This window comes from Trametes versicolor (assembly GCF_000271585.1).
Source record: "Trametes versicolor FP-101664 SS1 unplaced genomic scaffold TRAVEscaffold_12, whole genome shotgun sequence".
In the NCBI taxonomy this organism is placed as follows: domain Eukaryota; kingdom Fungi; phylum Basidiomycota; class Agaricomycetes; order Polyporales; family Polyporaceae; genus Trametes; species Trametes versicolor.
Genome location: NW_007360332.1, coordinates 979,898 through 995,045, shown reverse-complemented (window position 1 = coordinate 995,045; position 15,148 = coordinate 979,898). Strand labels below are relative to the sequence as shown.

The window sequence follows — 15,148 nt, the reverse complement described above, 5'->3', positions numbered from 1 at the left end:
TGTGAGGCTGTTGAGAGAGCTGGATGCTGCCAAAAGTCAGCGTAGACATCGACGTATATATATACCTAGAGTGTGTGGGTGCAAAGCGCTTAGCTGGTACTCACGCCCACAACAGAATGCCGTGTCCGCGGCCGAGGCAGATACGCACGCTACGTTTGTCTGCGGCATGTTCTGCGCCGGCAGAGGCCGGCAGTTCAGGTGGTATCTTCACGCGATGCTATCCCCCGCTATCTCCTGTGTATCTCCTACGTAGAGCATTTCGGCCTTTAGCTTCGAAGACAGGTGATATGGATGTGTGAGAAAGGAAACCACGCAATTCATATTGCAGATCCCATCCTGGGGCCTGGGGACACGGGAGCTTGTCCGAAGCATTCCGATATTGATGGATGGCGTGTTGGAATGGATCGAGGCCGCTATGAGGATCCCCCGCGATGTCTGAGCTCTGCTTGACAGACTCTGCAAGCTTCCAGTGCATTATGCAATTGCATACGGTCTAAGTGTCTTGCTGCTTGGTAAGGGAGAAGGCAGACTGTGATCGGCTTTGTCACTGGCATCGTATGTGGGCCTACAGCTCTAACGACCCTAGACGCGTATTCAGCCCAGCACACTTCCCAATGCGCCCTTATTGAGGATCACTTACATGCTAAGACTGCGGTGCCGAGCGTGTCACTAAGTATGCTGTGCGAATGTTCGTATAGACATGGACACGCGTCCTTGTGCCGACAATAAGCGCCTGGTCGGCTCAAGATCGAACCCCGGTCCCATGTGGGTACTGGCCTCGAGATGTTCAGCTGCCTACGGGCTGCGACGCCGGGATTGCGGACTTGAACATGCTGTCGGTCGCTCCAAGGTGGCTAGTGGCGACCGGTACACACCGGGTACTAGTCGGACTCGCTGACCCTACGAACAGCACACTGCTCCGAGTCGGGCCGTTGACACTCAGCTACTATGACATAGACAGTAGCGGCTTTACGAATTGGGTTAGTTATAACCCACGACAATGGAGGGGCACGTCTGACCGTTTACTAGGTTGACGCTCCGCTAAGTGCATTGAGAAGTCAATATTCAATATTGGGAGATGTAGGACACTACTAGTGATGATACGATGCATGACATCAGTGGTCGACCATGGTCGACAAGATACTCCGCAGGACCGCAGGAATGCCCGCTGTGTCCGCCACCCGGTACCCGCGTCCAGGCAAGTTCTTCGGGATCCTGCGAGACAGCGTGGTTGCGACATCAGCACGGCGACGGTATTGCACAACGCGGAAGACACCCACCAGGTCGCCTCGGCACCCTCGCCGATGCAGATCAGCGCGGTATGCACCTTGGGGTTGCGGTTCATGGCCCGCTGGATCTCCTCGCCGGTGATCCCGTAGCGGGCGAAGTTCGCGTCCGTGATTGCGATGACAAACCAGTCATCTGTAGGGTGGTCAGTGTCCTGGTACTGTGAGGCAGATGTGAGGGACGGACCTGCGTCGAACTGCGCGATGTCTACCACTGCCTTGTCAATGGCCTCCACTGTGAAAGCGTCAAACACATGTTGCGAGAGTACCAACGAGCTCGCACGTACGCGTGTAGTCACCAGCGAAGGTGTATTGAGTGATCGTCTCCATCTTGTCGACCACTTTCCAGCGATCTCTGATCTCCAGCTCTTGGCCCGCTTCGACAAGAGGTATCGAAGCCGAGTCTCCGGACTATGCAGGCTATTTAGTAGCAATAAGAGCCGAACGTGTCGCAGCGACTTACATGGCCATATATCTAAAGAGCAGTGTAAGGCCACGGTCGCTGAAACAGGCGCGGTTATTGACTCACATCCCAGACGTATTTCTCCTTCCGTGAGAGCCTGTCGAACGTCTCCATGATCATTACCGCTAGAAAGTAATATTAGACCCCAGACCGTATGCGGGCGTGAAGATGCACACCTGTCTCCATGCTCCGTTTCAGACGGCCGTCATATTGGAAGCGGTACCTAAAGACCGCGGTAAGCTTCGACCTCTCGGCTGCCACACCTACGTCACCCACATGGACGCGCTGACATCGAAGAGGAACCGAATCCGTTTGGGCCTGTAGCACGCATGAGTGAACTAGTGCGGGGGGATCAGAAAGACCACACACTTGAGCTGGGGCCTGCCCATCTCGGGCTTCGCCATGCCTCGCCGCTTGTATACGGTGGCCTCGCCAGTAAGTCCCTCGGTGAGCCGACCGTCGTCGAGCTCTCCGTCAGTCTGCCGTTTCACCCAGATCCGCTCTTCCTCTCGGGCAGCGAGATCTGCACAGAGCAGCCTTTAGTATCCCAAACCTTAGGCGGGGCCATCGAAGCAAAACCTACTTTCAAGCAGATCGTGCAACGACGCGATGTGACCTTCGACTGCGGTGAAAAGGGCACCATACCCCTTGGCCTCGCCCGCACTCATGTTCAGCTCCTCAAGCCGCCGCGCCAGCTCCAAGCGCGCCATTTCTCGTGCACGTTCTTTGACGTGGTCAGGGACGTCGTTCTTAAGCGCATCAGAGACCTGCACATTTCTAACATTCAGCTGCCTTCCATACCGAATGGCGGTGCACTGTACCTGGTTGATGTCGTGGCCTTTGAAGAGGCGCATGTAGCCACCTCTACCACCCATTCCGGCAGTATCTCGACCGCCAGTCTAAAAGCAAATGCTCAGCACAGAATAACAAGGGGTAGAGTGTACGAGATGCACGCACCCCACCCGACCAAGTGTTCCCGCCAGTATGAGGGTTATTCTCCGGATCGTCCTTACCGAGCTTGGGCTCGGACAAGCTCGTGTCGCCCTTCGGCTCGAACTTGATATCGAGCACCTTCTTCTGCGCAGCTTCCCGCGCAGCGCCGATACCCAAGTTCTTCACGACGAGCCTGAATGCCCATACCGACTATCAGAGGGGAAGCGAATGTGTGTAGGAGCCAACACGTACCCATGATGGTCGAGAATAGCGCCCAGCTTCGCGATCGTCTCTGGCTTGTACACGTCGAAGTCGAACACGTTCCGCAACGCTGCCTCCAGGGAATCTCCCGGGTACGCCTGCATATGCCGCACCAAGTTGAGCAGCTCTGGAAGAGATATGTCAGTACATGGCGCGTCGTAAACACGCACAAAATACACACCTCGGAGTGAATACGGGTACGTCACGGTCCCGCTCTCGTACGCTTTGCGGAGATCGTGGAAGGCCGCAACGAGGCGGAGGATGAGGTCCTCACTGAGCTGGGGCGCGAGCTGAGACAGCAGCTTGCGCTCGCTCGCCATGTCGGGGTTCGTGACCGCATGGCAGCAGAAGTTGTCGCCAAGCACCTGAAGGAAGTGATTCCCGAGGAATGCTAGAGAAATCCGTTAGACAACGTCACTGCAGGACCGAAACCGGACGCACGATATCCAGGGCGATTTGCTAGGAGAATGAGGCGGAAGTTGGGATGCACGACGATGTCGCCCTCGCGCTCTTTCGTCTCGCGCACACGTCGACCGTCCGCGAGCGTGAGCTGCCCATGCCCAGCAAGACTACGGAATATGGCGACGACGTGCTCCGCGGCCTTGTCGGCTTCGTCTATGATGATGACCCGCCCGAGGGTGATCGCGCGCAGGAGGGGTGAGTCGGTGTACTTGATGATGCCGTTCTCTAGGACTGTCTGGAACATTAGCTGATTTACTGTTGTATCTCTATGGAGCTGGATGTATTCCCGGGGCCGTCCGAGGAGCTGTGGGTGGTTCGTGAATATTGAGTTATGAGATGCAAAGATAATCGACCGAGTGCCTGACCTGACATAACCTGACAATCAAACCTGTCAGAACCGAATGCGTGCATAGAACAGAAGGGAAGGCACGTACCGATCGACAACCTTGTTCTTGCCAACACCCTGCGACGACAATTCAGTAACACGCAACTATTCGACGCCAGACGTGCCTACCTGGTTCCCCAACAATACAAGATGCTCGCCGAGAACCTCGAAGTCTATCGCCAGGTCGCGCATTAAGCCTGTCTGCAGGCTGTTGTCGTAGAAGCTGTCCATGTGCGGGACGTGCGACGCGCCCGTCGGGTCTTGAGCGGCGTCGAAACGCGGGATGATCGTTTGGGGTACGTTGTTCGTTTGTGCCCCCGTCGGCGGAGGGAACAACAGTCCGCTACCTCGCACCTCAGGGGGAGGGTTGAACTGTACATAAACAGTCAACTCAAAGCAACCTTGAACTTGAAGGTGAAGCTTACGGGAGGGGTGCGCTTCTGAATGCCGCACTCTTCGAAGATGTTCTGCACGTTGATCAACTCCGTCGGCGGAAGGAACTCCGCCAATAACGCGCGGCTCAACAGAGTGTACAAATCGTCATCGGCGGGGAACTGCGCAACGCGGCGAGCGATGCGAATGAGCGAACGCGTGCCGAGCTTGCGGTTCTTCTGCACCGCGTCGGACGTCATGCCCGACCGGTACTTATCCGCGAACATCAGCAGCTTATCCACGATGGGCGCAGGACATCCGGTCTGCAGGAGGATGTGTGATTCCTCGACCTGCGACATTGGCTGAGCAGCGACCGCGAAGAACATGTTTGCGTGCTCGTCGGAGAGCCAGTCCTTGAGCGGCAGCGACTTCGACGCCGTGCTGATCACGCGGAAGGATCGGTGAGCTACGGAGAGATCGGAGGAAGGCTCCTGTTGTATAACTAAATGTAAACATTTAACATTGCGATAGACAATGGTTTGGCTTACCTCGCCTTCGAGGAGTCGCCTAACAATCCGTTTCTTCTCCCACAGCTCGACCTCGCGATCTTGGGTGAGGCGAGCCAGAGACCCCGCCGTGGAGCCAATAACGTCCATGCCCGAAAGATGCACCAACCGCCCTTGCCATGCGCCCTCAATGAGAGGACTGGAATATTTATGCGGTAAGCATCACACCTGACTAGATCGCAAGCTTCGCACCTTGGCTCCCATGTAGTCGCGCCGCCCTCTTCGACCTTCCTGCGCATGATCAACTCCCTACCACCGAGCTCCTTGTACATATGCACGTCCTCTAACTCGTACCCTAGCAGAGCGGAGAACGTGCGCACGAGCAGCGACGTCGAGCAAGAGGCGGTTGATGGGAGCGCCGACGGAACGTACGAGACATCCCAGCCCAGAGCGTGCGCCTGCAACAGAGACGTAAGCAGGCCCATGAACCGCGCGCTTGGAACGAAGCCCAGCATCTCCGGATTGGAGAATGGGAAATGCATGTACGGGTGGGGACCAGCGGAAACGACATGCGCCACGCTTGAGCCGGAGGGCGCATCGAAGTGAAGTCGGGCGGACTGGTCATCCACGCGTTCGATGCGGACGAGTCGATACCCCAGGAGTCCTACGTCGTCTTCGTTCCCAGACAAGTTCGGGCTACCCAGAGGCCCGAGTCCACAGTCCTCGAACTGGTGAGATAGCATCGCCCACGCGATGAATGGACTATGTACGAGCGCTGGATGCAGGGAGAGCACGAGCCGGGCCAGTTGTTCTGAGGAGAGGCTCTCTTGAGGCGGGAACGCCGAGAGGAGCGCTCGCGCTTTCGAAAGAGAGGTCTGCGGAAACGCCGGAAGGGAGGACTTCGCGACGGCATCCAGAGTGTTGCGGGACTCGCTGGCAATCTGTGTGGACAGGATGATATCGCGCAACTTCTGGTATATATCCCCTGCTGGAATGGGAGCGTTGTCAGTGGGGAGGGCCAGAAGTGAGCCCACAGGATCCACGAAGCGCGCCTGGAAACGACTGCGGAAAGGTGGGTCGAGCGGATATCCTGGATACGGCGGGACCGGCGCTGCGATAGCTATGACCCTGAAATTCTTGTGCGCAGGAATGAAGGCTGAGCCACCTGCTTCGTCGTGGTCGAGGAGGGCATATCGATGCGGGTGTACAATATGTGTCCCGTCATCCAGGTTCCTGCGGCATGATGTCAGGTCTGAATGAGATTGTGTCAGTAATGGAGTGCTCACATTTCTCGGTTCTCGAGCAGGTTGTTGAGCACCTGAAGGCGTGATTCTATGAACAGCGGCAGGCCATCACCGTCTCACTACGCACGTACCGGCATAATGCCACGCTCGGCCTTCTCTACGCCCTCGAGAATGAGAACGCGTCCGTATTTGACGGCTCGGACGGCAGCGCTGTCGACGTATACGAGATTGCCGCCGGCGCGTATTTCGCGCCCTTGCTTGAGCTCCGTCTCACCCACATCACGGTGAAGGGCGACAAATTCGTATTCGGAGTTAATTAGCCTATGAGGAATAGGTGAGCACGCATAACGTAGGGCTTCACCATGATAACTTCATGGATTCTCCGGGACGTCTCTCATTTCAATACCGTGATATACTGGCACTTACCTGCAGAAAGTCAAGGCCAGCCGCCGGGCGTATGGACCGGGCTGTGAGAGGAGGAAGATGTCTTGGCCCAGCAGGTACTTCTGCAGCATAAAATGCAGGTTGTCCAAGTTGAACGCGTCGCTGGTGTCCAGTAGCGCATCCTCCGTGTGTGGCAGGCGACTCGGCTCCGCCGCGGGGTAGATGTCGTGTGAGATTTTCCCTAGTCGGAGGACGCCAATCGGTTGTTCAGAAGGCGTAAGTCCACTGAGAATATGCTTGAGCCGTCGGTTAGCCATAGTTATGTGGGCTACACCCGTGTATGATCTTCCCGAGCGAGTAGTCTGCTGAGTGACGAGCCTGAGGGGTGGTGTCTCAACCGAACGTGTCGCACTTCGAAGGTGCTGTGAAACCCTTAGCCGCCGAGTGAGAGCAAACAGGATGGGCGACGAGGTCGTAGGAGGCAAGGAATGTCTATATTCATATGTCCGAGAGCGAGAGGATGGGCGAGAGACCGGGAGCGCGAGCTTTAGTCGCCGAGCCTGTTCGGTTAAATTAGATGCCGGAACCGGGCGCTAGTGGAATGCGGGGTAAGATTCGGGCGTCTAGTGCATGCTGCCTCTTCCGCGTTCTGTTACTCGCTATTTTTCTTAGACTAGTAGTGTTACCGCCATTGATTATTCCCTGAGGTCTCGGAGAAAGCGCACGCAGTACAATCAGAATATCAGTGCGGTGTTAGTAGCCCACGAAAATATTGATCGCCATAAATCAAGCAGCGAGCATAGTACACCTCAAACATCCCAGCCACTACCGCCTACTCCGTAGCATCTGCAGAGCAAGTTCCTCCTCTTCCTCCAAGGTAGACGCTGCCGTCCGTGTCGGTGCGGTCGTCTTGGTTTTCTTCGTTGGCGGGCGCTCGAACTCGCTCTCCTCATCCGAGCCGGATGACAAGTCGAACTCGGGTGACACATAGCCATCGTCGTCGGATGGCGCTGCAACAGTCGGGCCCATGGCCACGTCGCCCTCGTCGGAGTCGTAGTCGTCTCCCTGAGGTGAAGCGTCAGTGTCGCATTCTGCATGCATCCTAGGAAGAATCGTACCTCGCGCTCGCGCTCCTTGCGCTTCCGCTTCTTCTCCCGCTTCTTCTCCTTCGCCTCCGCCTTGTCCGCCACGTCCGCCTCCTGCAGCTTCCCGCGCTCGCTCGCCGCGAACACGCGCCCGGCTTCGCGCGCGTCGTCTGCGTCCTTGAACACATCCGCCACGCTCTGCAGCTCGTACAGCTCGTGTGGGACACCCTCGTCGTCGAACACGAGTTTGTGGCCCCGCGGCCCGGACTTCGCCGCGGCCTTCTTCGACGCGGCGAGCCGCGCCTTGCGCTTCGACGTGAATTCATCAAGCTCCATGGCCGCGTCGCCCTCGAGCTCGTGGTCTGCGCGTTTGAGCGTGATAAAGTCGTCGTCGGAGTCTTCGGCGTCGTGGTCGACGAGTTTGCTGTAGTGCTCGGAGAGGATGTTCTGGTTCTTGCGCTCGAACATCCGATCGTATTTTGTGCGTACGCGGACAGTCTGCCGGGTGATTGTGTAAGCTTAGGATCTCTACCATAGCTTGCAGACTCACCTTTTCTTCGGAAGTGCCGGCTTCCGCCGGGGCATCCTCGTCCTCTTCGTCCGACTCCCCTTCCGAAGACTCGTACGCTTCGAAGCTGGCCTCCTCCGGCTCTGGACGTGCTGGTGGCAGGGTTTCCGCCACCTCTCGCGAAGCGTTTTTCTTTTTCTTCGCTAGCTCCTTGCTGAGGAACTTGATCTTGGGCACACCAGGCAGACCGAGCGACTCCGCAAACTGTTTAACGGGCAACTCGTCGACCTTGAAGATGGATTTGTCTTTGTGCAGGTACACAGAGCGGAGGTATGAAACGAAGGCCTGCGTAGATGTTATCAGCATCCAATCTTGAGGAGGTATAGGTCAAACGTCGCGTACACGTTGCCCAAGGTACTTGATCTCCGGCTCCTGGAACGCGAGTTTCTGCAGTTGGTTCGCAATACTCTGTGTCTTGCTGCCCTTGATCTTGATCTTCTGAATCTCGATGTTCTTCTTCTTCAACGCCGCGACCATGCCCTCCTCTTCGCTCGGTAGCATCAGCAACAGGCCCTTGCCCGCACTCTCGTACCGTGCCGTTCGCCCGACACGGTGGATATACGTGTCCGCGTCCTCGGGCGCGTCGAGCTGCACGACCCAGTCGACGGAGGGGAAGTCGAGCCCACGCGCAGCGATGTCCGTCGCGAAGAGCACGGCGTGTTTCATCGACGTGAAGCGCTTGAACATCTCGAGACGCGCCATCTGCTTCTGCTTCCCGTGCAAGTGCAGGAGCGGGATACCGGGGTGCATCTTGCAGAACGTCTCGAACGCGAAGCGCACCTGCTTGCAGCTCGACATGAACACGAGCGTTTTGGTTTGTAGGTGGCTCTTGATGAAACTCCAGAGCACGTCCAGCTTCTTGTCGAGTTCGCAAAGTACGTAATGCTGCTCGAGCGCTTTTGGCGTCGCGCCCTCGGTATTCGTCTGGTCGATGCCGACGCTCACCGGATCTTTAAGACTCAATCGTGCAAGGTCGGCGACGGACTGAGTCTGGGTGGCAGAGAAGAGGAGGGTCTGGCGAGATTTAGGGAGATGCGATAGTAGGGCGGTGAGTGTGCGCTGGAAGCCCATGTCCAATATCCGGTCGGCTTCGTCTAGCACTGCGCTGGGGCGTAAGCAGGGCCAATGGCACATCATGCGAATGCACACATACCTAGCACTTGTAGGTTGTCGCACTCAAATCCAATAGTTTGGTCCATGTGTTGCAGTAAACGTCCAGGGGTCGCAACAAGGATGTTCATACGGGCTAGCCGCTCGCTTTCGTCCTTCAAATTCTTGCCGCCAATGACAAGGCCAGCTGAGAAGCTATGGTAACCTCCTATACTGCGAAGCACGTCGAATATTTGCACAGCCTGGAGAGACACAATAAGCACTGAAAAGAGTCATATAGACTACAATAGGCACGTACCAACTCCCGCGTCGGTGAAATAATCAATGCCCCAAGCCCGTCTTGCGGCCCCCATTTCCGACGGTAAAGAATCTCCAACGCCGGAATAAGGAAAGCGAGTGTCTTTCCGCTCCCAGTTCGCGCAGCACCTAGCACGTCCTTGCCCTTCAGTGAGACAGGAATACTCTTGGCTTGGATGTCCGTCATTTTGACAAAATGCGCGCGCTTCAGTCCTGAGGAAGACTTCATAAGTTGAGCCGCGCAGTGGACACAAAGCAGATGCACATACCACGATTAGTGAGTTCAGATATTGGGAGTTCTGAGAAGGCCTCAAGGCCCGCAGGTGGCTCCTAAACAGATGCGGCCTGTGTTAGTGAGCATACACAAGTGGTTTTATGCGATCGAGAACTCACGAAATGTAACGCCGCCTGCTCAAGCGCTGCGATGGTCTTCGCCTCGCTCATCTTTTTCACTTTCTTCGCCTTTACTTTCGGTTCCACATTCTTGCCACCTTTCCTCCTTGGAGGGTTGGATGGCCCTGCTTGAGCCATGATGCTTCCGAGTGAACCTTCGCAGTCGAAGATTTGCCAAAAGCTGCCGTCTCAGCAAGTTTGTTTACACTGCTCTGTAGTAGAGTGGGTTAGACACCCTAAGACGTGTTTGTGCGAGGGGAGCAAGACCAGCGCAGTACGAGTAGAGGAGGAAGCAGATGGAAGGAGTAACAGAGAAATTCAGCTCAGCGCCGAAAACATGCGCATGTTTAGGCGCCCATGCACTATCCCGCCCTCCGGCTTGTCCGCTCCCGACGACGATGAACCTGGACCTGCATTCACACAAAACCCAGCTTGTGGTTACTGCTCTCGCGGCCTCTGCTGTTACTGCTGGCCTGTTCTCTGCGTATCAGCAACATGCCAAGCGACAGAAAAGACGAACTCTAGACCAAGACATCCTGCGGTCTCTGGCCAGTGCCACCGCGGGGAAGGGGTCTCGGAACAATGACCACGACAACGTTCACGAAGTGAAGATTGGCGACTCAAGTAACGTGCAGCGCGTTCCCATAGAATACGACGAGGAGCTCGTGCGCGAGCAACTTGCGCGAAACTACGCGTTCTTCGAAGAGGATGGCATGGCAAAGATCAGAAACGGCTCAGTCGTCGTTGTCGGATGCGGAGGCGTAGGCAGTTGGGCTGCTATCATGCTGGCGAGATCGTAAGCCGCCAACTTTGCTCCAACGTGTGACACGGCTCAACAGCGCCTCGTTATGACAGAGGTGTCTCAAAGATCCGTCTGGTAGACTTTGACCAGGTCACTCTGTCCTCGCTCAACAGACATGCAACTGCTACCCTGTCGGATGTGGGCACACCAAAAGTCAAGTGCATAGAGCGCGTGATCAAGCAAATCTCGCGTATCGTAGAAGTTGAACCTCGCATTGAGCTCTGGCGGAAGGAGTCCGGCGGAGACCTCCTCGAGGGTGCCGACTGGGTGATTGGTAGGTAGACCCCGGACCTTGTTTCTACGCCCGCGCTCAAACTGCGTCTGCCAGATGCCATTGACAACATCACCACCAAAGTCGACTTGCTGAAGTACTGTCATGAGCATAACATCAAGGTCAGTTCGCTGCGGGTGGTATAGCATGCGCTGATGCGACATGCTCGACTATGTTCCAGATATTCTCGTCCATGGGCTCCGGCGCGAAATGCGATCCTACAAGGGTGCAGATTAGCGACATCTCGTATACCATGTACGACCCGCTAGCCCGCGCGGTCCGTCGTCGGCTGCGCCTCGAGGGCGTTTCTTCCGGCATCCCTGTAGTTTACTCGACTGAGGTGCCGGGCGACGTGAAGTTGCTCCCCCTGCCTGAGGAAGAGTTCAAGAAAGGCAATGTCAAAGAGCTCGGCGTGTTCGACGACTTCCGCGTTCGTATCCTGCCTGTGCTAGGTGAGGTGCATTCCACACGCACACACCTACATCTCCCTGACGTCCGTGCTCTAGGACCATTACCCGCCATCTTCGGTCTCAACATCGCCACATTTATCCTTTGTGAGCTCGCTGGTAAACCCATCCAGAATCCACTGCCCGTCAAGTCTCGCAAGAAGTTCAACGAGCGCCTCTCACGGGACCTGCAGAAGCGAGAGGAAAAGTTCCTCGGACACCAAATCAAGTGAATTCTATCTCTTCGCAACAGACGCAGATTTACATACTGACGACATTTTTAGCAAACTACCGTTGGATGATGACGACCTCGGGCTTGTGTTTGATGACTTCTACCGCGGCCGTTCTGCGCGCCCGCCACACCCGGTTCCAGAGCGTCCGGCGCTCGTTCGGTGGGACCCCGCAGAGCCATTATCCTTGATGAACTGCGTGGCGTTCGAGTTTGCGGATGCGGAGAAGCATTTGCAAGAGTGTCTACTAGAGAAGAAGCGGCCGGAAGAGGTGTGGGGCGCTGAGGTAGCGGAGGTGGTCGCGAGGAGGCGTGAGGAGGCACGGAGGGTCGTGCAATGGGTGATGTAATGGCATGACTCGTTACTCGTACATGTTCCGCTGCACCGCTACGCTACCTGATCCTAACAGTGACACCACTCATCAAACATGGACATCGCGAGCGCATACATGCTCACAACAGTTCGGCTTAGCTGTGCAAGATTACCGCGCACACATCACCAGGAGCGGGAAGTACGTGCGCCCCACAAACCCGGGTGTGGCATTTTCATCATGATCATTCACATGTCGCATATACCAGCATTTCGGATCTGTTTCGTCGACGGCTGTCGTCAGCTCTGCGGTCTATAATACGATCTGCTCTGCAAGTGTAGCCGCCCCCGTCTTGATGATTACAAACCCCTATAGTTACAACCTGACACGTCCGCCGTAGGCAAATCCAAGAGACACTGCAGCATCTGCCTACATCCCCTGATACCGATATCCCACATCCCTAGCGCTAGCACGTTGGATGTATCAGCATCTGCATATGTTTCACGGGCAGAAGGTGACAGTGTAGTCCGGCTGGAGGTTACCGCCACACGTCCAGAGCGGGGTCCCGCTCGACTCGTCGTACTCGTATATCATCGAGTTCGGACAATTTCCCTCTGCGATGTGTACATTCAGCCTCAACGCGGCTAGCAGAACGATAGTGCAACAACTTACTGAAGTAGGAGTAGAAGGCGACGCCGGAGGGCGGGCACGTCGCTGCGGTGCTGTGCGTACCCGTGCAGCAGTTCGGGTTGTTTGCTATAGAAAAGTATTGAGTGAAACCATGGCGAATGCAGCAAAAATGACTAGAGGTGGAAAGGTGCTTACTAGGGTCGCCGAGGCCGGCAGAGCAGGCCGAATTGCACCCGACGGGGGAGCCGGTCGAGTTTAAGGGACCCTTGAGCTCTGCTGGGCCTGGAAATAGAGAATCCGGTCTGACATGATGCGCAAGAGTGGGGGGGGCCATGTCCGTCGTACTTACAGTTAGGCCCCAGGTCGATGGGGCAATCGGACACACGACATCCCTTGTTGTTGTCAATCCTCACAGGCAAGTTATAGCCCTCGACGAGCGAGACTACAGCCGATGTGGTCAGGCGCGTGTCGGTCGATGGTAGGCGCATCGGCACTCACCGTCATAAAAGTCTACGCCATTCGTATTCGGGGAAAGGGTAAACTCAGCGACGGTCACAGGAGTCTCGCCCTAAGTACGCGGCACAGAGTGATTTAGATGAGAAGGCGGCGATCCATGAGTGTTTAAAGACAATTAGCGTACCGTGCCGTTGTGCGGATCGCACAGCAGGCCACCGCTGCAACCGCCGTCGAGGCAAGAGCCTGGACCGGGGTTCACACTGAAGTTGCAATCACGCCGACCCTGCGAAACCGTTGGTAAATGTCCGTCGCACCGTGTGATGTCAAATTCGCCCAAGTGCATGTGGTGACGCTTACCCAGATGCGGCCAGCAGCCCAATTGTTCGGGACGTTGAAGCTGACACTTTGATGGGCACCCTGTTCCCAGCTGCGAAAGTAAAGTCATACGAAGGGAAGCATAACAGTATATGTGCATGTATTGGAACGTACCCAGTGGGCTGGTCAGGTACCGCGGTGCCAACGCTGAGGTTCGTGAAAATCTGCGTCGTGATTGTGGTGAGCACTTTGCCACGCGTGGAAGCATGCAACACGTACTGCGGGCCTAATTGACTACGGTAAATAGGCTTTGTGAAGTTATCCGCGGCGCTGAGGACGTACCAAATGGTGAAAGGGCAATTGTTTGTCACCGTGAAGGTGCGTGCGGCAACCCTGGCGACCGATGCAAGTATGGCGATGACGGACACGCCTTTCATGTCGTCTGTGTCAGAAGCGGGTGTGGCAGAATGCGTACCGAAGCCGACTTAGGGCCCACGGTTCGAGCTGCGGCCTTTTATGCAAAACGACTTGCACATTTACAGCAGAACATGGGACCCCTGCAGATCACAAACGTGATGTTCTCAACTCATCTGACAAGCAAGATCATACGCACATGACTGTTAGCCTTTCTCTCATGAACTTACATACTGAGATGGATAGGGAATTGGACATGCATCGAAATTCGAGCAGGATGAGAGTGCGCGGATGCTGGGATGTCGTTAGAAGTGCCTCCGCCGCATGCATTCCTTTGACACGAGACCAGTCCCGAGAACATATCGTGAGATCTATCAAGCTTCTCTGTGAATGAAAATTGGACCTGCCATATGACACGCAACACGCGATATAAATTTCGAGAGCTATAGTTTTGAAGGTCCAGTGACTCACCTGAGAGCACCACTCCTCTATGTCCGACGCTGATCAAGCGGCCTACAAAAGAAAATCAAGTTTGCTATTGATGTTAGACGCATAAATGCACACGGGCTTATCTGTGTGCATCATGCGTTTGTAACTATGAGAACGTGCGTTCGCGGGAGCGCGAGAAATGTTGTAAGCAGGCGGGCTCATCGACAGAAGTGCAGGTAGATTGGATACTTCAGCGTCCAACTTGGGTCATAAGGTTCCCCGTAGTATCAATGGTCGCTCACATTGTAGCGTACGCGAGGTCATTCGTCGACATTCGAGTAACCTGATGTGGCAGCGTTCCACGTCATCCCGCTGTTTGATCTCAGTATGAGATTCATCGTGGCAGTACATACAATGAAAAGCGTGTGCTCACCAAGATGGAACACTGACCGCGGGCGAAGCACATCTAACTAGGGAGGACAATCTTTTGTATCAAAAGCTTACCGCTTAGGCCCTGTTCGGATACCCGGGTTCTGAGCTGAACCCAGATTCTGCGCGCGGATTCTCGCGCGGGATTTTCTCGTCGTGACTGGCCGTTATGATTGTGATGATGGGTGACATTGGACGGGCCGAGCTGCCCCGCTCTTGGTAGACGCCCTTCGGGGAATTGCGCGTTCGCCTAAACGGGTGTTGCGACTACTTATTGCTTCAAACTACCAGTATCGGGCTTGGTCGGGTTTATACGCTGGAGAGCTAGCACTGGGATTTGAGCTACATTTATACATTTAGAGCTGTACCTGTGTCTCAGGAAGTCTCAAAACCAAAAAGATCAGCAAAATCGAGTGAGTTGTGCTTGTTCTGTGCCCGTTGGTGTCCTCTGAGAGATATCAGAGAAACGAGCTGCTAAGGGTTATCTGGTCGCTTTTCGCGTTTTACAGATCGATTATAATAAGCGCCGTTACTTCCTAGAATGGTAGAGGTGACTTTAGGCGCTCTGTCACCCCTGCAGGCGCCCGTCGGAGAATCCGCGCGCAGAATCTGGGTTCAGCTCAGAACCCGGGTATCCGAACAGGGCCTTACTGTCGGAGCCGTATCG

The 15,148-nt window shown here is 55.6% G+C and overlaps 4 protein-coding genes across 4 annotated transcripts; 1 reads left to right on the top strand and 3 right to left on the bottom strand.

Annotated features, from left to right (window-relative positions):
- Positions 1–1,115: 1,115 nt before the first annotated feature.
- TRAVEDRAFT_133105 (uncharacterized protein) lies at positions 1,116–6,613 on the bottom strand (the record flags this gene model as incomplete). The annotated part of the gene is made up of 21 exons (XM_008045594.1): positions 1,116–1,215; positions 1,281–1,422; positions 1,474–1,521; positions 1,574–1,697; positions 1,816–1,874; positions 1,926–1,972; positions 2,026–2,067; positions 2,119–2,272; positions 2,333–2,516; positions 2,707–2,875; positions 2,935–3,070; positions 3,125–3,334; positions 3,385–3,709; positions 3,836–3,868; positions 3,920–4,162; positions 4,216–4,653; positions 4,711–4,867; positions 4,921–5,901; positions 5,955–5,986; positions 6,044–6,233; positions 6,339–6,613. 21 exons carry the CDS (start codon positions 6,611–6,613, stop codon positions 1,116–1,118), a joined length of 4,089 nt encoding a protein of 1,362 aa, XP_008043785.1.
- Positions 6,614–7,121: 508 nt separating this feature from the next.
- On the bottom strand, positions 7,122–10,003 carry TRAVEDRAFT_74772 (DEAD-domain-containing protein; the record flags this gene model as incomplete). The annotated part of the gene is made up of 8 exons (XM_008045593.1): positions 9,750–10,003; positions 9,626–9,686; positions 9,358–9,569; positions 9,103–9,301; positions 8,292–9,049; positions 7,932–8,234; positions 7,415–7,879; positions 7,122–7,361 (listed from the first exon to the last, which is right to left on the bottom strand). The coding sequence occupies exons 1-8, from the start codon at positions 9,885–9,887 to the stop codon at positions 7,122–7,124; spliced, it is 2,376 nt and encodes a 791-aa protein (XP_008043784.1). The 5' UTR covers positions 9,888–10,003.
- A 144-nt stretch (positions 10,004–10,147) lies between these two features.
- On the top strand, positions 10,148–11,914 carry TRAVEDRAFT_154958 (uncharacterized protein; the record flags this gene model as incomplete). Its single annotated transcript, XM_008045592.1, has 6 exons — positions 10,148–10,545; positions 10,605–10,825; positions 10,880–10,944; positions 11,004–11,274; positions 11,329–11,497; positions 11,553–11,914. The coding sequence occupies 6 exons, from the start codon at positions 10,148–10,150 to the stop codon at positions 11,845–11,847; spliced, it is 1,419 nt and encodes a 472-aa protein (XP_008043783.1). The 3' UTR covers positions 11,848–11,914.
- A 395-nt stretch (positions 11,915–12,309) lies between these two features.
- TRAVEDRAFT_52582 (Osmotin thaumatin-like protein) lies at positions 12,310–13,646 on the bottom strand (the record flags this gene model as incomplete). The annotated part of the gene is made up of 10 exons (XM_008045298.1): positions 12,310–12,422; positions 12,481–12,564; positions 12,634–12,720; positions 12,788–12,880; positions 12,937–13,006; positions 13,079–13,177; positions 13,252–13,321; positions 13,384–13,433; positions 13,489–13,495; positions 13,552–13,646. The coding sequence occupies 10 exons, from the start codon at positions 13,644–13,646 to the stop codon at positions 12,310–12,312; spliced, it is 768 nt and encodes a 255-aa protein (XP_008043489.1).
- Between the last annotated feature and the right edge of the window lie 1,502 nt (positions 13,647–15,148).